The 23,016-nt window shown below is 47.9% G+C and overlaps 1 protein-coding gene across 7 annotated transcripts; it reads left to right on the top strand.

Annotated features, from left to right (window-relative positions):
- The first annotated feature begins 2,841 nt into the window (after positions 1 to 2,841).
- Positions 2,842 to 23,002, top strand: kidins220b (kinase D-interacting substrate 220b). 7 transcript variants are annotated; one of them, XM_026194936.2, is made up of 30 exons: positions 2,842 to 3,074; positions 4,828 to 4,983; positions 5,279 to 5,377; positions 5,515 to 5,613; positions 5,700 to 5,798; positions 5,936 to 6,037; positions 6,359 to 6,457; positions 6,551 to 6,748; positions 6,829 to 6,927; positions 7,308 to 7,406; positions 7,487 to 7,585; positions 8,043 to 8,220; positions 11,528 to 11,692; positions 11,789 to 11,968; positions 12,057 to 12,222; positions 12,303 to 12,454; positions 12,550 to 12,839; positions 13,175 to 13,315; positions 13,573 to 13,810; positions 14,171 to 14,259; positions 14,514 to 14,658; positions 14,830 to 14,992; positions 15,067 to 15,245; positions 15,366 to 15,601; positions 16,177 to 16,302; positions 16,782 to 16,811; positions 18,230 to 18,367; positions 18,443 to 18,541; positions 20,139 to 20,369; positions 20,450 to 23,002. In XM_026194936.2, exons 2-30 carry the CDS (start codon positions 4,852 to 4,854, stop codon positions 21,641 to 21,643), a joined length of 5,265 nt encoding a protein of 1,754 aa, XP_026050721.2. In that variant the 5' UTR covers positions 2,842 to 3,074; positions 4,828 to 4,851; the 3' UTR covers positions 21,644 to 23,002. The 7 variants fall into 7 exon arrangements, with proteins under 7 accessions (XP_026050721.2, XP_026050719.2, XP_026050723.2 ...); XM_026194934.2 differs by having other exon boundaries at positions 14,168 to 14,259; XM_026194935.2 differs by having other exon boundaries at positions 2,845 to 3,074; positions 4,825 to 4,983; positions 14,168 to 14,259.
- Positions 23,003 to 23,016: the final 14 nt, after the last annotated feature.

The following is a 23,016-nucleotide window of genomic DNA, read 5'->3' as shown; positions in this document are numbered from 1 at the left end:
CTTTACAAATCCTACCATGTGGATTCATGGATTTTTTTTTTTCACATTCTGTCTCTCACAGTTGAAGTGTACCTCTGGTGCAAATTACTGACCTCTGTCATCATTTTAGGTGGGGGAACTTGCACAATCGGTGGCTGACTAAATACTTTTTTGCCCCACTGTAAGACAATAGACACCTAGGTTGAGTTCATTCTCCACCTCTCCTATATCTCTCCCTCACCTGCAGAGTGAACTCCTGAAGAACAGAGACCTGCAAGAATGTAACAGCCTCCCCGCCATTTGAAGGGACCCTCAGTTCTGCAAATGCACCAGAGGCCCCCCATGCCAGGGCTGGGCCCCCATGCACACACCCATCCACAACCTCGGTGACACACCACCATCAGGACCCAAGCCCCTGAGGCCCAGCCAGAGCCCCAAGCCCCCAAACCTGACTACCAGTCCAGTAACCCATGTCCGCCAGCACAGACTCTCCCCAAGCTCTGCTGCAGTGTAAGTTCTCATCACTCGTATGTAGAGTCCCACAGGGCTCAGTCCCTGGACCAGTTCTGTTTTCTTTACATACATTACCCCTGGGTCACCTGTCTAATGGTTTTAATGGAATCTCCTACCACACCTATACAGATGACACACAGCTATACTTTTCTGTAAAGCCCAGCAACCTCGACAGCGTCTCCTGACTCAACAAATGCTTCTTTGCCATTACTGAGTGTATATATTCAAATTTCCTCCATCTCAGTTCCAGTAAAACTGAGGTTCTAGTGCTCGGCCCAGACAGCTTCTCTAAGGAGGTTAGCCATTGCTTTGCCCCCTTGCCAATAACATGAAATCATTTGCTAAAAACTTTGGAATCATCTTTGACTAACTTTTACTCTCACACCTCAGAGCTCATCCAGTCTTTTTTCCTTCACCTCAGAAATATTGAAAAAATTGCACCTTTACTGTCATTCAATCATCTGGAAGCTGTAGTTCACACTTTTCTCTCACCTTGATCATTTTTGATCGAAATATCTGTAGAAGCTGGCGAAGGCATGCCTTCGCCAGCTTCTACAGATATTTCAGAATTCATGTTGCACAATTCATATTAATTTAAAATCTACTTTAAAATTCTGTTACCAACATATAAATGTCAACACGGACTCGCCCCTGCTTATCCAGCAGTCTCTGAAACCTTGTCACGGCAGCTGGCCTCTGACCCTCTAACCAGGGTCTCTTAACTGATTTTAAAACCAGAGAAGATTGTGCTTTTGTGGTTTTTGCAATCAGGATCACTGTTTTTCATTTTCTTCATACGCCTGCTAAAAACTCATTTTTATAGGTTAGCTGTGCCTTAATCTTTTCCACTTAATTTTCACCCATAGTTTGCAACCCTGCATAAATGCATGTGTGTATGTTGAAATATGTATATTTATCTTTAATGTGTGGCATTTACTGAAACTGTGAAGCACTCTGCAACTCTGTGTTTTGAAAAGTGCTACACAAATGCAACAGTTAACAGACTGGTGTAGAGTCAACTGTCTTTGAACGTGGACAAAACAAAAGAGATGATTGTCGACTTCAAGAGAGCACGGAGAGATCACTGTCCACTGAACATCGATGGATCCTCTGTGGAGGTCGTCAAGAGCACCAAATTCCTTGGCGTTCACCTGGTGGAAAACCTCTCCTGGTCCCTCAACACCAGCTCCATAACTAAAAAAGCCCAGCAGCATCTCTAATTCCTGCAGAAACTGAGAAAAGCCCATCTCCCACCATCCATTCTCACCACTTTCTACAGAGGGACTATCAAGAGCATCCTGAGCAGCTGCATCACTGTTTGGTACGGTAACTGCACCGTATTGGATTGCAATATCCTACAATGGATCGTGAGAACAGCTGAGAAGATCATTGGAGCCTCTCTTCCCTCCATCACAGACACCTATCGCACCCACTGCATCAGCAAAACCATCAGCATTGTGGAGGAACCTACACACCCCTCACACACACTCTTCACCCTGCTGCCTTCTGGCAAGAGGTACCAGAGCATTCGGGCCTTCACTGCCAGACTTTGAAACAGTTTCTTCCCCCAAGCCGTCAGACTCCTGAACACTCAGTGACTGGACTGACACACACAGGTATACCTTCATACATCAAGTTACTTTTGCAAAATGCTCAGTCATTTTGCACAACCCACTGTCATTGTTTTGCTTTTCTACTGTGCTGTCTTGTGTCTGTATTGCTGTGCTTTGTCTGGTGTTGCACTGTTTTTGTTTTATTCTTTTATTCTTTTGCAATTGTTCTGCAATTTTTGCACACTTGCACTGTATGTAGTCCTGTCTTTATTGTCTGTTATATTTAGCACCAAAGTCTTGGAGGAACACTGTCTCGCTTCACTGTGTACTGTACCACTGTACATGGTTGGAATGACAATAAAGCCACTTGATTTGACTTGAAGGAGGTTGGTCCAGACGACACTTGTGCAGGTATGGGGAGGTCTGGGAGAGAGGGTGGTGGACTTTTTAATAGTCTGTTTAAAAAGTACAGCACAATGCTGGAAATTGAGCGGATGATGGAAATGAAGAAGACGTGTACCAGTTCTGAGTTTCGAGAACATGGTGATGTGCAGAGCTGAAGGAAGTACAGCGTGATGAAAACACGGGAACCAGGTGTGTAAGTTAGGTTAAGCAGAGGTGAAGAAGAGAGTGCAGGCTGGGTGGAGATGGGGGTCGGGGGTGATGTGTGATGAAGACGCGTTGGAAGTGAAAAACACACTGGGCTTAGAGTGCGGGTGTTTTATTTTAAGTCATTTTAAACTAACAGGAAACTGCTGTCATGTGTGCTTTTATCGTAGCAGCCGAGAGCGGAAGCGGCGAGCTGGCTTTGGCACGCTTGACGGGCGGTGGACTGCGATTGGCTGCCTTGTCTCCGTGCCTCCTGCTGTTGTTCTGATCAGATCAAGATGGCTGCTGTTGTCGGGGATGGAGAGTGAGCTCAGGCTGACATCCGAACACAGGCCGAGGACACGCGCACCGACCCGCTGATCTACGGGAGCCAAACCCCGGACCCGGACCGCCCGAACTCACTCTGATTCTCCGTTGAAGGTAGAGGGGCTCTGCTCCCGTCGCTCTCTCTGCAGCATCCTCCCTGCCATCGATCGCTGTTTGATTGACACGTCGCCGGATCGGTCAGAAAAATCAGATTAGGGTGATTCGGTTTGATTTCCGCCCCGACGGTAAAACATAAAATCTGAGTGCTACCGGTGTAATATGGGGCTTTTTGCTGGTTGGTTCGGGGGTGGTGGGAGGGGTGGGGGCTCCGGGCGGTGAATGGGTGAAGGTTATCCCGGTTACCGCGGGAGATAACGGCGCTGTTAAGGTGACATGGCGGCGGTGTTTCACCGGTAATGAGTCCGAGAGTCCGCTGCCCTCACCGGGACCAGCCGGGCCGGTCAGATACACCACTGCACGGAAACATGGCGGTTTCTTCATTTACAGTGTGGTTGTTATTATTAACACTGGACCCGAGAGAGTCAACATAATAACATAAATCATTAAATGACGTCATCAGGTACCTACTTATTCAGCTTACAATAAAACCTGATCAATCAATATAACTACAGACAAAAAAAAACTCCGCAGTTAATCGATCATTATTATTGTGACTGGATTAAAATTGTCTGATTTATCTACATGTATTTATTTATCTATTATTTATTTGTTGCTGGTCCTGAGCTGTAAACAGTGGGATTATCGAAGACGTCACTGTTAGCACATTAATGAATTCTGTGACATATTGGAGCTGCTCCTCAGACACAGTTATTGTCTGCTCTTCAGTATGAATCCATAAAGATTTCAGTATCTGTGACTCTGCTCATGCCGGCATCTCAATCTTTGTTCTGGGACTTTGAAGCAGCTCTGACCTTTTTCTGACTCTTCTGTGTGACCTCTGGCCTCTAGACAAACTGTCCAACAAGCTCCAGTTTTAAAATTTTATTTGGATGTTACAGATTAGCAGATCTGTGCCGTGCCCCTCAGTAGGCTTCCAGAAGCCAGCGAATGAGGAGAAATGGGTTTTAGTGTAAAAGAGGATGAGTTGAGGTGTAAAAGTGAGGATCCACGACTGGAGAAATCCTGGAACATATTCACCTGGGTTGTTTTTATCCCTTGGCTCCTGGCAGAAAGCTGTGGGCGTGTTTGTGGCTGATTAGAGGGAAACGCTCGCTCATGTGGACAGACCTCAGGCTGTCTGTTCATGGCGGTTTGTCCGTTAGATGATGACTTCCTGTTTTATCAGGCATAGAGCAGAGCCGCCAGCAGATCTCAGGTCAGCTTGTTTCAAAGGAAACTGTCTTCAGACACTGGCTGATGTCTGCACCACAGAAATGTCACAGAGATTTAAACAGGCTGCAGCTGCCTCTCACTAAACCTGCCAGCGCCTCCTGCAGGCTGCTCAGCTCCCGAAAACCAGGAGAAAAACTGACACTTCAGTGTGATTATTGACAAACAGGAAGTACTCAAGTACAGCTAATTGCTTTTATCAGTAATTAAGATCTTCTTTGTCTCATAAACTCAAACAACAACATGCAGAAACACGTCTTTGTCCTTTAAACAGAATTCAAATAAAAACTAATGATGAGGGAATGAGGCGGTGGTGGTGGTGGTGGAGTGGGGGAGCTACGGGGGCAGCTTGATTTATACCACAGGACGGCATGTTTCTGCAGCAGGTTCAAAGGTCACTGTTTGGCTGCAGTTAGAGGAGCAACAGCTGAGTGAATCTAAGAGTTTCATCTCAGAAGTTCAGCTCAGTTTTACCCAGCAGGCCAAGCATTTCACTGCCGTGTTGTTGTGTCAGCAGGGGGCGCCGTGAGAGACCGCAGACATGGACACTACCACGTCCATCAAGATGACCACGCTGGCCATCCAGAACCTATTCAGCTACGTGGAGGAGGAGAACCTGTCCGCCCTGAAGGCTCACCTGGATCGCTTCAAGGAAGTGGATGGACGCAGTGACGTATGTAATTGCGCTGTGATGGTGGCAGCGCTCGCTTCACAGTCAGAAGACATTTTAGAGCATTTGAGCACAGATATCCCTCCTTTAACTGTATTTAATGACATTCATGTTCAGTGTCATTGTTTGTACTGTAGTTTTTCTTTGAATTCAGTTCATTAATGCTGTTGTATTATATTATTTTCATTTCTGGTCACTTTTTATTTGACTTTTATTCTTTAGTGATTTTTACCTTAGTGCTTGTTTTATTTTTCTGGTTTGTTTACCTGTTTGTTTGTGTACTTGCCTATGTGTGCAGAATGGTCAGACTCCTCTGATGCTGGCGGCCGAGCAGGGCAGTCTGGAGATCGTCCAGGAGCTCATCAGGAGAGGAGCCAATGTCAACCTGGATGATGTGGTGAGCGAAACGAGTGCTCTGTCACCAATGAGGAAAAAAAACCCTCCCCCATCCTCCGGTGCTATGGTTGCTAGGAGACAGGTGGGCAAGTTGGCCGGCTCCTGTTTCCATGGTAACCTTGTCTGTGTGTATTTTAGGACTGCTGGTCGGCTCTGATCTCCGCAGCCAAGGAGGGTCACGTGGAGGTGGTGAAGGAGCTGCTGGAGAACAGCGCCTACATCGAGCACAGGGATATGGTGGGAGCAAAGCCTCATGGGAAATGTCGTGCAGAGAATGGAGTAGCTAAACCGAGGGTTAACGTGTGTGTGTGTGTGTGTCCCAGGGCGGCTGGACAGCTCTCACATGGGCTGCTTATAAAGGTCGCGTGGAGGTTGCAAAACTGCTGCTGGAACACGGGGCCAACCCCAACACTACAGGACAGGTAACACACAGACAACACAGGTAACACACACGGACGAGAGAATTGATTTTGGCAGGAAGATTTTGTTGTGTTTTGGACGGTTTCAGTCCACAGTGTTTCAGTGATGGTGCTGACATGTCCTCCTGTGCCCCTCGCAGCAGTACAGTGTGTATCCGATCATCTGGGCCGCAGGTCGAGGACATGCTGACATCGTGAAGCTGCTCCTGCAAAATGGAGCCAAAGTCAACTGTTCAGACAAGGTGAGGGGGCGAGAGCCCAACAGAGAGCACACACACCTGCATGACCTGACCTGAAACAGCAAGAAACCACAGGAAACAGTGCAACACAACATCCGACTGACATCAAATAAATTAATCTCTGTGGGCTCGAGTGAATCGAGAGTAAGAAAGTAAAAACACCTGCACAGGAAACGTCCTGCAAAATAACACCAATACAACAATAAGTAGCATGATGGACAACAACAGGAAGTGACACAACACAGGAGCACACACCAAACACTATGGCATATTTCACAATAAAGCAGCTCAGAGAGGTGTGTGTGTTTCGTGTGTGTGTTACAGTACGGGACCACCCCTCTGATCTGGGCGGCGAGGAAAGGACACTTTGACTGCGTGATGCACCTGCTGGAGAACGGTGCTGACGTTGACCAGGAGGGGGCGGTACGACCTTAATCACCGTCACCACCTTCATCATCACCATCACTGCCGGCATGCCAGAATAATACGCGCCCACTACTTCCTGTCTGTCCCCAGAACTCGATGACAGCACTGATCGTGGCGGTGAGGGGCGGGTACACGGAGGTGGTGAAGGAGCTGCTGAAGAGGAACCCCAACGTCAACATGACCGACAAGGACGGGAATACGGCACTGATGATCGCCGCCAAGGAGGGCTACACCGAGATCGTCCAGGATCTGCTGGATGCCGGCACCTATGTAAACATCCCTGACCGGGTGAGGCGCCAACAGGCATCGTCACATGACACACGCGGTTTCAATAACAGGGAAACTAAACGGCGTCCTGTGTGTTCCAGAGCGGCGATACGGTACTGATCGGAGCCGTGAGGGGCGGGCACGTGGAGATCGTCAGAGCTCTGCTGCACAAATACGCTGACATCGACATCAGAGGGCAGGTGAGGTTTTGGAGACACATTTCCTTCATCACATTGGAAACAGTGAGTTCATTTCTTAGCTCATTAGATGTTTATGAACATGAAAAATCTTTCCCATTTCCCAATTTCATGCACGCTGCAGTCAGACTAACACAGATGATATTTTATAAATGTGTCATCATTACTTAATTCAGTTGCAGGTTTAGGTTTGATTGTTTTGGCACTTGGTGTCCTCCGCAGTTTTGTCTCTGTTTTGATTTGCTGGTGTCTTCAACATTCTGATGAGAAGGACGACTGCTGTTACTCTGCGAGCATTCAGTAAAGAAGAACTTGAGGATCGGAGCCAATCAGATGCAGCGTAAAGTGATGTTGCTAATGTTATCTCTCTGCTCCACCTCCAGGAGAATAAGACGGCTCTTTACTGGGCCGTGGAGAAAGGAAACGCCACCATGGTGAGAGACATCCTGCAGTGTAACCCCGACACAGAGACCTGCACCAAGGTGAGAGCCCAGCACACCTGAGAACACCTGTCTCAGAGTAGGGGGTGGGGTTCTGTGGTTAACCTGAGTTTTGCTTTCAGGATGGAGAGACTCCGCTGATCAAAGCCACAAAGATGAGGAACATCGAGATCGTGGAGCTACTACTTGACAAAGGAGCAAAGGTGTCTGCTGTGGACAAGGTGAGAGCCAGATAGACTAGGGGTGGCTGTGGCTCAGGTGATAGAGCAGATGACCTACTTATTGGAAGGTTGGTGGTTCGATCCTTGGCTTTCTACATGCCAAATATCCTTGGGCAAGATACTAACCCCAAGTTGCCCTCCGATGCGTTCATCGGAGTGTGTATGTTGGTTAGTTTGCACTTGAGTTTAGAAGTGCTTTTATGAATGGGTGAATGAATGAGGCATGTTGTATACAGCGCTTTGAGTACTCTGGGAGAGTAGAAAAGCGCTATATAAGAATCAGTCCATTTACCATTTACCAATCAGTCCATAGACACAAGCATCACGTGTATCTACCTGCCCTTCAAAGTAAAAGCAGGTTTAAATATTTAGCTTGTTTTTTAGTCTGTAGATTTGTCACAGAGTGAAATGAATGAACAGGTTACAGAGGACCTGATGCTGACACCTGTTTTCACAGAAAGGGGACACTCCTCTCCACATTGCCATCCGGGGGCGGAGCCGGCGCCTGGCCGAGCTCCTCCTCAGGAACCCCAAAGATGGTCGCCTGCTGTACCGCCCCAACAAGGCTGGAGAGACGCCGTACAACGTTGACTGCAGCCACCAGAAAAGCATCCTGACGCAGATTTTTGGAGCACGTACGTCTTTTTCTGTCTCACCTCATAGTGGGCCTGAACTGCACGCAAACGCAGTGTTATGGTTGATGTTTGCTCAGCTTTGAGTCTCTTCGTCACTCCTTCAACCTTTAAATGAACCTGGGCCGATCTCACTGCTGAAACTTAAGAGTGAATCAGGTGAAAGAAGCTGTAATTGGAAAGTATGAAGTAATGAGGCAGCTTTACATGGTGCTTTGTGTTTTTGTAGGCTGCGGCTGCTCAGGGAGCCAGACTGGATATCCTCAGCTTGTTACACATAACTGGATCAGTCTGCAGTCAGAGATCAGAGTGTTATGAAGAAATCAAAGCCTGGCCTCAGTGCACAGCTCACAGTGATAACATCCTCGGCTGAAACCAAACTTCTTAGTTTTTCTCATATTTAAAAGTTGTGAGACTGTTTCACTATGTGGATCATTCTAAACAGTATCCCTTATAAATGTAGACCTCAAAATAATCTGCAAAACTTTCTCAAAAAGATAAGAAGATAACCCCCCTTTTAATTCATCCTGACCAAAACCAGCTTCGTAAAAGGTAGGCACTCATCAACAAACACGCGTAGACTACTTAATTTAATAGACTACTCATGCAGTAAAAACATTGAAACCACAATAATGTCTCTAGATGCTGAAAAAGCGTTTCCAGTTAACTGGAAATTTTTATTTTCAACTTTGCACAAATTTGGTTTTGGAAACTCTTTCATAAACTGGCTAAAATTATTATATAATTCCCCAACAGCTTGCGTCAGAACAAATGACCAAACATCCTCCAGCTTCTGTCTCCTGAGGGGTACCTGGCAGGGATGCCCACTCTCCCCTTCACTGTTTGCAATTTTTATCAAACCACTAGCAGCAGCTGGTAGTTTGGTCCTGCCTTCGCTATTGTGGTTGATGTGGAGGTAGGGATTGGCTTAGGCATCTGGAGAGTCCTTAGGGACATGTCTGTGAAGGTTCTCAGTCATCCAGGTCATCGTAGTTTAAGGAGCTTGGAAAGAAAAGCGTCTGGACTTCTTTAAGTTGGTTGAAAACGTTTCACCTCTCATCGGAGAAGCTTCTTCAGTTCTAGGGTCAAAAGGTGGAGAGTCCCAGATTTAAGCCCTGTGGGAGTGACCCCCCCAAGGGGGACAATGGACCCCCTAATGATCCTCTACCTAATCACATGAGCCAATGTGTGAAAACGGATGTAGGTCACAATCAGCCAGAGTTTCGGGTGAGCTCATTGTGAAACCTAGCCCCACCCCATTAAGTGATTTCCTGAGGTCACATGGCCTGGGATGTGAGTGGGCGTTAAGGCGTCTGGGAAGGGATCTCAAAACTGGATTATAGATGGCAGAGAGTTGGTGTCGTAAACCCCCGCCTCTGTTCAAAGATGGTCGCTCACAGTGGACATAGATGGCTTCTTTCACTCCTCTTTCAAACCATCTGTCCTCTCTGTCCAAAATGTGAACATTGGCATCCTCGAAAGAGTGTCCTTTATCCTTAAGATGCAGATGGACTGCTGAGTCTTGTCCTGTGGAGGTGGCTCTTCTGTGTTGTGCCATGCGCTTGTGAAGTGGCTGTTTGGTCTCTCCAACGTAGAGGTCTTGGCATTCCTCTCTTACTTAGGGACATTTTCCCTGGAGGGCTTAACCCGGGGGTTGTGGTCATGAAATGGTTAGGGGGTGTGGTGGCTCTTAGATGGTGTTTCCCTCGTGACTGCGTGCTGCAGGGCTGGGGGAGGGTCTGTGCTGGCAGACGTAGGTTACTGGCCTGGTAGCCTGGCTGCCCTGGGTGGGTCTGGGGCAGGCGTGGGGGCTTGGGGTTCTGGGGGTGCTCTGCCTCCGGGCTGGGGCCCTGGCTGGACCTTGGAGGCTTGGGTTACCACCACGGTGCAGGGGAGGCATTCCCCCTCTGTCCCCTTATGGCCACTTGTGCCTCAATTTTATTCCACACATCCACATTATCACCCTCTCATAACACATACATATAGGGCCTTGGGAACGGGCACGTTATACAGCGTCCAGAGGATGGTCTGTGTATTCAATGTCACCTCGGGGCTGTGCTGACACCTGCTGTTCTCTGGCAGGAAGCACCATGCCCTCCCGTGTTCTAAATGCACTTTAGAACAACACGCAGCAACACTACACATCAGCAGGTGAAGGGATGTATGGGGTCTTCACACACCCCTGTTGTCTGCTAGCCATCAGGGCGGAGGGGCTGGGAGGAGGTGTTGACCGTCCGATTGGGGTCCCGGATGCGGGGCCTCCCTGCTGCTACGGAGCCGGGGGCGGTCTGCTTGTCTCCATCCCGGGGGAAAGGGTAACATCTCCTGGGTCTAGTTGCTTTCTACGGGCGAAGGTACCTGGACCCGGGCTATAGAGTATGTTTGGGGAGTGTGATTGTGTGTACAGTGTCCATTTGTGTCTGTCTTCCCGTTGGGTGAGTGCTGAGTATTCGTATATGTGTGCATGAGGGTGGGAATGCAGGTTTGTGTCTCTGTGTGCCTGTTCGTCTGTGTTTATATGTCAGGTCGGGTCTTAGACTGCACCTCTCTGGGAACATCTCAGGCCCTCCAAGGTATGGAGGCCTATCTATCCTCACCACACTGCCTGATGTGTTTCAGTGCGTTGGTGGTTCTTGGTGTCCGGGGCTGGGTGCTCAAGTATGTACCAGCTCACTCCCGGTGGCTGCGTGGCGGGGCCTGGTGCCCGTGGCTTGGTCGGACCTCTTCCGGAAAATAAAATAAATAAATAATAACACCAAAGGTCGATCAAATGGACCAATACAGCAAGGCTGTGATGATCCACTTGGTAAAGTAAATCTATTGGGTATCCTTGTTGGCCTTCAGACAATTTTGATGGCTAAAGAACCAAATAGGACAGTCAAAAACAAAAAAAACAAAGATGAAGGAAAAACTTGTAGTTTATCTGCAATAAGAGCTGATTTATGGTTACTGAATGCAGAGTGAGTGAATGAACAGTAAAGTATCATCAGCATATTGACATATTTACACCCACTCACAGGAAATAATGTCATGAGTAGAAAATGAAGTTCAGAAGCTGCAGGCTTGAGTTCCCTCTGCACTCTCTGCTCATTCAGACTTGGTGTTTGCTGTAAATTGATACAAAGAGTGAAATCAGCCACGCTGGGACTGCTCCGCAGGCTCGTGTTAATCGATCAGCTCATCTTACCAAAATCATTCTGACTCCAGAAATCTGATTACAATGCCACAGCAGATTACTTTTATCTGTTCTGTCCTCAGGGATCCTCAAATCAAAAGAATAAAAGACTCTCTGTGTCTCCACCCCCTCCAGGTCACCTGTCGCCCTCGGAGACGGACGGTGACATGCTGGGCTACGATCTGTACAGCTCGGCGCTCGCCGACATCCTGAGCGAGCCCACCATGCAGCCGCCCATCTGTGTGGGTCTGTACGCTCAGTGGGGCAGCGGCAAGTCCTTCCTGCTCAAGAAGCTGGAGGGTGAGTTCGTGTTCGCCACGCTCGCCAGGCTCACCACGCTCGTTACACTAAGGGTACACCTGGCCAACACGTACTGACACTCCTCTTTCTCCTCAGATGAGATGAAGACTTTTGCTGGGCAGCAGATTGAGCCGCTGTTTCAGTTCTCCTGGCTCGTTGTCTTCTTGTCCTTGCTGCTCTGTGGCTCCATCGCCATCATCCTCGGCTTCAGTGTGGACCCCAAGCTCGCCATGGCGGTCTCCCTCAGCCTGCTTGCCCTGCTTTACCTCTTCTTTGGTGAGAAACGCTTCGATGTTATGCCGCACGTTAACACATGACCTCCTGTACTGCCACCGGTGTTCACATAACCTTTTACATTCTGTAGTGGTGGTGTACTTTGGCGGCCGGAGGGAGGGAGATAACTGGACATGGGCGTGGCTGCTGAGCACCCGCCTGGCGCGGCACATCGGGTACCTGGAGCTGCTGTTGAAGCTGATGTTCGTGAACCCGCCGGAGCTTCCGGAGCAGAGCACACGAGCGCTGCCCGTCAGGTAACGCCACCACATAGGGAGGTCATGATGTCACAGTAATGTCACGCTGATGTCATGATGATGTCACTTGTCTCCTGCAGGTTCCTATTCACAGACTATAACCGGCTGTCCAGCGTTGGAGGAGAAACATCGATGGCCGAGATGATCGCCACGCTGTCGGACGCCTGCGAGCGAGAGTTCGGCTTCCTCGCCACACGACTCTTTAGAGTGTTTAAGACCGAGGAGACGCAAGGTATTGCATCATGTCCTGTCTGGCAGCCTGCGCTTCTTGAGGTCACCTGACCCAAGTCCAGTTTGGCTCAATCTCTTCTTCTTCGGTGCTCTCAGGTAAGAGGAAGTGGAAGAAGACGTGCTGCGTGCCGTCCTTCATCCTCTTCACCGTCGTGCTGGCCTGTCTCGTCACCGGCATGGCGCTGCTGGCCGTCTTCAAGGTGGATGGCGAGAACCGGACAGTGAACGCGGTGCTGATCGCCATCGGCAGCGTGGTTGGCCTTGCTCTGCTGCTCAACTGCAGGACGTGGTGGCAGGTGACCGACTCGGTGCTGAACTCGCAGAGGAAGAGGCTCCACAGTGCCGCCAACAGGATGCACAAGCTGAAGAGCGAGGGCTTCATGAAGGTGAGGAGAGGACACAGTCTATGGAGCGGCGAGGGGGTCTCCTTGAGCCTGAGGGTCTTTAGTTTCAGTGTTTTTAATCCTCTGATGTCTCTGGTGGAGGGAAACAAGAGGCGGGGGCAAGGGTGTAGCTCAGGAGTCTTCCTGGTTCTGAATGAGCCCTTGAACGTAATTGGCTGGTTCTGCACACAGGAAAAAGCTTCATGTAGCTTGTGTGCTGTGGTGAACTTTCAGAATAAGAGCATGGGGGTGGTCATTTGAGTTTGTTAGTGTGAGCTCAGAGACTGAAGAGTCTGTCTGAGCTGAATTCTGATGCTTCTGCACACTTTCTCCTGCAGGTCCTGAAGCACGAGGTGGAGCTGATGGCAAGGATGGCGAAGACGATCGACGGGTTCACGCAGCACCAGACGAGGCTGGCGGTGGTCATTGATGGGCTGGACTCCTGCGAACAGGACAAAGTTCTGCAGATGCTCGACACGGTGAGACGCTCACACGGCTTCATTCAGTCAGTGTTTTTAAAGATAACGGAGCAGAAGCATGGACACAGTCTGACCTCATCGTCATCTTTAACGCAAACGTTAGCTGTGACATCACAGCCTTAGTCAAGCTGAATCGTGTTTTCATTAGATGAATGTGATCAGTCGGAACAGCTCAGCTCTCATCACGTGGGTCAGATTTACTTTGAAAGGGCAGAAAGTTGCCTCAGATGGTCAGTGTGGGCATGTCCCTCCTGCAGGTGCGTGTGCTGTTCTCCAAAGGGCCCTTCATCTCCATCTTTGCCAGTGACCCGCACATCATCATCAAGGCCATCAACCAGAACCTGAACAGCGTCCTACGCGACTCCAACATCAACGGGCACGACTACATGAGGAACATCGTGCACCTGCCTGTCTTTCTCAACAGCAGGGGCCTCTCCAGCGCCAGGAAGATGTGCACTGCCACGCCCACCAACGGAGACGTCACCACCGCCGATGGTATCCACACACACAATGACTACGTTATACGAGACTTGCAGTTACATCGCTTTTTATCGTAGCCGATTAATGAAGCGTGCAGGTGACATCAGCAGCCTGTTGTCACATCCTTCTGCTGTCACGTGACCGCGTCTGCTCTGAAATCATGTTCGATGAAGTCTCACAGAGATTCACTCAGATTCAGTCTGGACCTGAAAATAAACCTTCGGTTTTATTTTTCTTACTAAGATAAAAGTATGAATTAGAGGAGCAGGAGTGCAGAGGCTATTCTGTAATCCCAGAATATCTGCACACATCATACTCACCTCTGTCTGTGGTTACAGAACGACATAATGTTTACATCTGTTTGTGTGTCAGCAGGGTGGCATGAGGAGCTAGACAGGAAGCTGTCTCAGCACAGTCTGGGAGAATTAACCAAGTTTGGCAGCAAGACGACGCTCAACCGTCGGGTGAGTGTGTGTGTCTGTGTGTGTGTGTGTGTGTGTTAATCTGATGACTTGTAGGTGGTCTCATGTTTCCTCTGATTGAATTAAATCCAGCTGCTTTTCAGGTTTTAATTTGAAAAGGGTGTGATGTGATTAGATGTGATCAGGTCCGTTTATTGACTGTGTCAATGAGCTGCTGTTTCTTGATTGACAGCTTGTGTAAATATACTCTATCCCTTGTGCGTGTGGTCATGTGACCTGTGTGGTGCACTTTGCAGGAAACGTACCGGCGCCGCCAGGTGCAGCGCTCGGTGACGCGTCAGATGTCGTTCGACCTGACGAAGCTGATGGTGACGGAGGATTGGTTCAGCGACATCAGCCCACAGACGATGAGGAGGCTGCTGAACATTGTCTCCGTCACAGGTGACCTCCATCACCTTCATTATTAGCAGGACACGGTCTGACTGCCGTCAGCCCGTCTGCCACTTCCTGCTGATCTTGTTGGTTCATTCCAGTATTTTTCATTAAAAAAACATTTTTATTATTATTATCATAATAATAATGCAGTTTTTAACCCCGCCTGCTCCTGTCCAGGCCGTCTGCTACGAGCCAATCAGATCAGCTTTAACTGGGACCGCCTGGCGTCGTGGATCAACCTGACGGAGCAGTGGCCCTACAGGACGTCCTGGCTCATCCTGTACCTGGAGGAGACCGACGGAGTCCCTGACCATGCCACGCTCAAGACCATCTATGAGAGGTCAGAGGTCACCCTCCCTCCACAGGTGTAAAACGACACTGCGTCAGCTGATCAGTGTGTCCTCTCTCCCTAAGAGTGTCTAAGAACATCCCAACCACAAAGGACGTGGAGCCGCTGCTGGAGATCGACGGAGACGTGCGCAGCTTCGAGGTCTTCCTGTCATCACGGACACCTGTCCTTACAGCGAGGGACATTCGCACCTTCCTGCCTTGCACCGTCAACCTGGACCCCAAACTCCGTGAAATCATTGCAGGTACGAGTACTGCTCAGTACTGCTGAAAATACTGCTCAGTGTATTGCTGACTGTACTTCCTGTTGCTCTCATGAGCGTGGCGTGATTTGATGACATCATCAGTTTGAGATTCCTCCACAGATGTTCGCGCTGCCCGTGAGCAGATGAACATGGGCGGAGTCACGTACCCACCCCTGCCCCTGCAGGAAGCTCAGCCCCGCCCCACATCAGTCTACAGTCAGGTGTCGTCGACGTGCTCGCCCTCTGCGTCCTTCACCGGGCCTTTCAACCCACCGGCGGGGGGCGTGGTCTCCCCGCCACCTCACAGCAGCTACTACAGCGGCATGGCCAGCACACAGCATCCCTTCTACAACAGAGTGAGTAAAGGCCCCGCCCCTGCCCACACCTCATGATGTCATTGAATCCTGTAGGTGGCTGAGCAGCAGGTAGCGTAGCGATGTCATCGGTTCACGTGACGACTGTCCCGCCTCAGTCCCTTTCATCGTTTGTGTTGTTTTGCTTGATTTGATTTCATTTCCTGTTTCACTGAATCCCTGCTGTCTCACACAGCCCACCGATCAGCTGACAGGCTGCCGTCCAGCTCCGTAGAGTAAAAGGAGTCGACAGAAAGCTTCACAGAGAGTTGAATAAAGTTCAACTTTCAGCTAGCTTCAGCTAATGATGATTTTTTTATTTTGAATGCGTCAAAAGTTTTGACATCATAACAAAAAAAGCACAGAAATACAAACAGAAACGACAAAAAACACAAATGTTCATGAAACACATTGAAATAAAAATTCAAAGTTTCACATTCCTGTTTTATTCTTGTCAATTGTCTGCTGACGCTGACCGGGTGTCAGGCGGCAGGGATTCGCTCTTTGATTTGACAGGTTTTTTTATGTTTCATCACATCCACCGACATTATTTAAATTTTTCACCTCCTCCCCCTCAGCCATATTTTCCCCACCACCTTTACCAGCTGCCACGCCCACTCGTGGCTTCCTTCCCACCACACCTCCATCCACGACCACCTCCTAAAAGCTCCTTCAGCAGGGATGCCGCTGCTCCCGCCGCTCCTGTAAGTACGGCCGTAGCTGGAAGCTATGACTCAACATGAACGTTTTTAACAAGTTTCTATTTTTCTGATATTTCGTCTTAAAATGTGAAAAAATAATGAAACTTGTCTGTTTTCAGTTTTTGAATCTGAAACTTAAAATGTTTAGTTTTATTACCTGGTGAAGAAGAAACACATAAAATGTTTTAGAATAAAATCTTTTCGAAACTCCGCCCACCAGATGTTTGTTTGCTCAGAGGTTTTCCTCTAGAAATCTAGAAAGAGTCTAAGTCAGAGTTTTAGTTTTCTTTGCTTGTGGTCTGTGAAGGCTCCTCTGTTTTCCCCTCTTTTACTGCTGCTGTTATTCTCCTCTTTGGTTTCTGGAAACACTGAACCAGTGGCGGTTTCTTAAAACTGTGCCTTCAGTAGAAATCATTGTGCTGTCCTGTCGTTCATCTGTGTTTCCTCATGTTTTCATCCCCAAACTGTCTGTCTGTCTGCAGTCTAAGAGTTCTTCTTTGAAAAGGAAGCAGGTATTTAACCTTACCTAACATGACCCTCCTTGTCTCTTTCCCTCCTTCCTTCCTGAAGTGTCCACAGCAAGCGTCCGCGTGTTTTGGTGTTGATCGCTCTCGTTCAGCCAGCTGACAAATCGGCCTCAGAAGTTTTCTGTGAGGTTCTCAAGGATGTTTCAGACACAACAGGTTCCCACAGGAACACTTGAAACATAACAAGTGACTTTTTATGAAATACTTCGCTTCACAACTGAGCATGCTCTGTTTTTATTTAAGGAGCAAAATTTCTGATTTGTAGTTACAGTGAAATGAAAAACAGATCCAAGCATGAACATGAGCCAGTGATTGAGCAGTGACCGATCTGAACTTCAGCCGGACTTGAGCCGGATGCTGTGGACCAAAGGAGGAAGTGTTCCAACCACTACAACCCCCCAGCATGCACCTTGCCTCTACTAGCATGTGGCTTCAAAAAGTAGTAGTGGCATAGATCAAAAATTTGTTGTTTGATCTATTCAGAAACTTTAACTTGACTTTTGACCCCTCACTGCTAACCCACACAGCTGCTCACCACCCCAAACTCCCCCAGCCCCACCTCTGCATGGTGAAAAAATGTCCTGACTGTGAGTTAAAGGTGCTCACAAAGCTTTAAAACATCTGTTGGACAGTAATTTTCTGTATGTCATTGGGGACATTTCTGTGTTTCAGGCCACGTTTCAGCAAAAAGTTATCTTAAAATTAAAAATTGGCCTAAAAGAAACAGATGAGTCCTGTGCTAGCTGTGCTAAGTCACGTGACATGGTTATCCAGATCCAGATAAACTGTACATCAGAGGTAGTACAAAACATGGACGTAGCTTCTGGGTCCAAAAAATAAAGCAGTCACGTGTGCCTTAAACTGTTTTGGATTTTATGGCCGCCAGGAGGTGACACTGTAAAATTTCTTCTGGTTCTATAGAAGTCTGTGGGATGACCTCTGACATTTATAAATACCTTCCTTATGTTGCTTAGTCTCTCATATCGGGTCAAAACAAGGTTATTCAATAAATTTTGGTCATTCTGAGCATGAGAGAAAATTTTCCAATTATGCATGATGATTTTCAGAGCTGCTGCTCTTCCTCACATCTGATTTCTAAAGACCAAGTTAACAGTGGTGAAGCTGATCAGTGGGCGATCTCACAGTGGCTACATCTGTCTTTTACATGTCTGTCAGGTGTACTTTTACCTGAGTTAGCGTTTATGTTTTTAGTCTGGTGGAGTCACTGAAGAGAAATGTTGAGCTAAAAGCATTAAGCTCAGGTTGAGACTTTAACCTGCCAGGATTTGGATGAAGTTTCTATTCATCTCACAGCTGGATGTCACATCTGAAAATAATGACATTTGTTATTAAAATCTAAAAAATGTTGGATATTTTTCCCTGGGAAATATATCTGTGTTCAGGGCTCCGCCTCCGTTGCGTCTGCCACTCCGCCCGTCCTCCTAAGCTCCATGACCACAGAGGCTGTCTGTGAGCGCGTGCGGCATATGGAAGGCATCGACCAGAGCATGATAGGACAGTACACCGCCACCATCAGGAAGGTCAGTGACACAACTTCACAGGAAAGCAGAAAGCCAGGGACCTGAGACTGAAATACAAATGTTTTTCATTTTCAGGCAAACGTTAACGGCAGAGTTCTGTCTCAGTGTAACATCGACGAGCTGAAGAAGGAAATGAACATGAACTTTGGAGACTGGCAGCTCTTCAGGGCAACGGTCAGTCCAGGCAGTGAATGCATTAATAATAATAATAATAATAATAATAATAATAATAATAATAATAATAATAATAATAATAATAATAATAATAAACTTTATTTATAAAGCACACTTAAAAACCAAGGTTATGCCAAGGTGCTTAACAAGTAAGATAGAGAATAGGTGGAGGATAATAGAAATAGGATCAAAGTAAGTACTAAGTATGCAAGCAGATAACTGCCACTGATACATAGGAAAGCAACAGGTACAGAGCAAACAAGAATTTAAATGAGCATAAAAGTGCATGATATAAAAGAAATATTAACTAGAGGGAAAGGTAAGATTGAATAAGTGGGTTTTTAATCGTGATTTGAACAGTGCAATGGAATCAGATGCGCGGAGGTCGAGAGGAAGGGTGTTCCACAGTACCGGGGCAGCCAGAGCAAGCGCACGGTCACCCCGGGACTTCAGTCGAGATCTGGGTTGGGTCAGAAGTAGTTGAGTGGCAGATCTGAGTGTTCTAGCAGGAGTATGTGGTTTGAGAAGTTCACTAAGATAACTTGGCGCTAATTTATTAATAGTTTTGAAAGTAAGGAGTAATATTTTAAATTGAATACGGTACTTTATGGGCAGCCAATGCAGGCTAGCTAGGACAGGAGTAATATGGCAAAATTTCCTGGTACCAGTCAAAAGGCGGGCTGCTGCATTTTGGACTGTTTGGAGTCTAAGAAGAAGAGAAGAGGGAAGACCGTAGTACCAAGAGTTACAATAATCCAACCTGGAGGTCACAAAAGCGTGAATAAGCTTCTCCAGGTCCTCATAATGCCTAGCCTTAGAGATAAGGCGCAGTTGGTGGAAGCTAGATCTCACTACAGCAGACACTTGCTTATCGAGTTTGAGCGAGCTATCCAGCAGTACACGAGGGATATTACTGTTGAACACCACAATCTCAGTCTTCTTATCGTTTAAAACGAGGGAATTACTCAGGAACCATTCTTTGACCTCCCGCATGCATTCTTGAAAGTAGTGCAGGGACACAGCAAGGTCGTCAGTAAGTTCAAAATAGATCTGTATGTCATCGGCATAACAGTGGAAGGCGATATTGTATTTTTCAAAGATTGCGTCTAGAGGGAGCAAATACAATGAGAAGAGAATAGGGCCTAAAACTGATCCTTGAGGCACACCACAACAGACCGGAGCAGAGGAAGAGGAGAAGGTGCCTAAGTGAACTGATAAGGATCTATCAGCGAGGTATGATTTAAACCAGTCGAGGGCAGTGCCTCTAATACCCAGTGTGCTCAAGTCTTAGTAATAAAATGTTATGGTCCACCGTATCAAAGGCCGAAGAGAGGTCCAGTAAAACTAGGACCATAGAGCGTCACTAATGCTAAGAATATCATTAGCATTACTGACTAATAGCGTAAAATTATCTCCATATAGGTGAATTTTCTAAAACAGAAACCCTGTAGCAGTGGAAAACCAAAAAATTGGGGTTTATTAAAACAGTTTTCAGTGACCTGCAGCAGCTTTTGGGTTCATTTCCACATAAAACACATCTTGGTTTACTGCTATGTAATGACTTAAAATAAGATCCACCTCCTCCTTCCTGCTGAAGGTTTTGGACATGCGTCACATTGAGAGCCAGGTGCTACATGAGGAAACTGCCAGCGAGCAAGGTAGCGTCATTGGCGGTCACATCGAGCCAGTAAGGCGAGTGATGGCTCCACCCCACGCTGGCGCCCCGAACACGGATGCATCACCAATGTACAGCTTCAACCTGAGCTTCGAGGAGCTGAGTACGGTGGGACTGGATGACCCGCAGCGACACGGAAACATGCCGTGGATGGTAACTATAGAACATGTGATCTGTGATGTCAGATGTGAGGGGTCTGATGCTGAAGAATGTTGTTTTCTGTCTGTCTTCAGGGTGGCGCTCACAGAACCGCCAGCATGACCAGTCTGAACTCGCAGGAGTCCTCCAATGACATCTCCAAGCTGACGGACAAGCAGCAGGCAGAGTACCGCGATGCCTACCAGGAATACATCGCCCAGATGGCCCAGCTGGAGTTGGGCGTCATCACTGGGGAGAAGCCCATCCAACCACAACCGGGACAGTTCATGACATCATCATCTGAGGATAAGAGCAAGGATGGCACCGAGCAGGATGGACGCAAATCCTTCAACAAGAGGAGCAGCAGCAAACCGGCAGCGGACAACACTGACTTTGCTTCCAATGGTGAGGCGCTAGATCCCATCAGAGAAGAAGACGAGAAGGGTGACCACGGGTCTTCCAAGTCAGTGCTCACCCGCAAGTCCTCAGCTGAAAGAGGCGGGCTGTTCCAGGGCGCTGCTGATCTCAAGCTGAAGGCCAGTGGTGGGTTGCGCTACCAGAAGCTGACCAGCGATGACGAGGAGTCTGAAGAGTCGGATCACGCCCCCCTGCTGAAAGATGGCAAGAAGGTGGTGGACCCCAAACTGCCCGGCGGTTCACTGGCGCTGAAAGGGAAGGACTACCTCTCTGATGCCATGCTGGACAAGAAAGACTCGTCTGACTCTGGCGTGAGGTCCAATGAGAGCTCGCCCAACCACTCGCTGCAGGACGAGGAGGCGGACCTGTCGCAGCTGGACAGGGCCAACCTGATTGAGCTGAATGAAGAGAGCCTAGCCCGGAAGCGTGGCCTTCCCAGCAGCCTCAGCGGCCTGCAGGACCCGGCGGTGGCGCGCATGTCCATCTGCTCCGAGGATCAGTGCAGCCTGCTGGCGAGCAGCCCGGAGGAGAGTTGGCCGTCGTCCAGGAGCTACAACCTGAACCGCACGCCAAGCAATGTCACCCTCAACAACAACACCAATGCCCAGCAGGCCAACCGCGCCCGCCAGCCCCCAGAGGGCTCCACCTCCTCCAACCCCTCCTCCTCCACCTCCTCCACCAGCGAGGTCATCATCCCCCCGAGCTCCGGGACCACCACAACCACCACAACTTCTACTCGGCCGGGGCCAAACAACGAGAACGTCAGAGTGGTTCACTTGAAGCGTGGCCTGAAGCCCGGAGACCCGCCGGAGATCTGCACTGTGTCCTCCGACACTGTCACCTTCGGCGAGGAGCGTGAGAGCATCCTGTGACCTCACAGCGAGGAGGGGAAGAGCGCCAAGGGTCCACTGAGAGTCGCCTTTCAACTTCTGCAACCAATCAGGACTCTAGAATGGTTTGACGAGTTTGACGAAGAAAAAAAACATTTGATCAGTGAAAAAGAAAAAAAGCTCAATTTGACTGAAAAATTATCAAAAATCTGAAATTAGGAAGAAAAAATATGTTTAGAAGTTTTGGACTTTAAATCTGAGCAGAAGAAGAAGAGTGGCTGCTGGAGGACCTCAATTTCAGTGTTAATGGTAGATGTTTGTGCATGCTCACCTGTAGTCCGTAGGTAACATGAAGCTTCGTAGAGACGTAACGTGAAGCTGCTGCATGTCGTTATTGTCCTGCTCTGATGTGATTGGGCGCTTCCGGCCTGTTTACATCGTGACAGAGTTCATTATTGATGCTTATCGTTCACGCCCCTGAAAGCGATCGCCACTGACATCGCATCCAATTGTTTAACAGCGAGAGAGGTGACTTCCTGCTGTCAGAACACCACAAACTAATTGGCCAATTAGAGACAGACACCTAACCTATTTAGGGTCAAACCAGCCAATGGGAATGATCTGGTGTTTCATCAGTTAGAGCAAGGTTTCCATGGTGATACAAATCACCAGCTTCCTGTGAGTCCAGAAACATCAGCAGAGCTTCCTGATTGTTTAGTAGAATATCCTTCAAGGACCAATCAGGAGAAAGAGTTGGAACAACACCTGCTCTAACTGATCAAACAGTGAACTAGCACCCTGAGAAATTACCTGGACAGGTGAGCGCAGACTTCCACTTCGCCACCTGGTGATATTCAGCATTACAAATGGGTTATTCACCCATTGCTGAGGTGTACTGCAGTCAGTTATAATCAGAAAAAAACCTTGTTAACTATTTTGCAATGATCTTCGTGAACGAGTATTTAATCGGCTTTTTGTGTTTGGTGTCACACTGACGTGGTGCTCTTACAGTGAAGTGAATCTGTGATCATGTCGTTTGGTCTGAAAATCTTTGAAATCATGGATGAGTTTAACGTCCTCCAATCATCAGGAAAAAAATTCTGACCAATCAGCAGTGAACGTGAGCTTTGTCGGACATTTATGAACGACAGGAAATGAAAATGAAGATACCAAAATTATCCAGATATCTTAAGATTTCAGAATAAAATAACAAAAATAAATGTTTCCTTCAAAATAAATAATGAATAATATAGCTGTTTTCAGTGTTAGATTCTAAAAGCATGTTTCTGTAACGCTGTCGTTTGTGTCTCGCGCTCTCAGTGATCATGTGACCTGTCTCAGGACGAAGTTAATGGAAAAAATGTTTCTGTGAACTAAAAATAAAAAACCTGCATGTTGAAAGTATCAGAGTACAT

This window comes from Astatotilapia calliptera, chromosome 15 (genome assembly GCF_964374335.1).
Source record: "Astatotilapia calliptera chromosome 15, fAstCal68.1, whole genome shotgun sequence".
NCBI classification, from domain to species: Eukaryota; Metazoa; Chordata; class Actinopteri; order Cichliformes; family Cichlidae; genus Astatotilapia; species Astatotilapia calliptera.
Note: the sequence above shows the minus strand (reverse complement) of the source record. Positions and strands in the feature narration are given on the sequence as shown.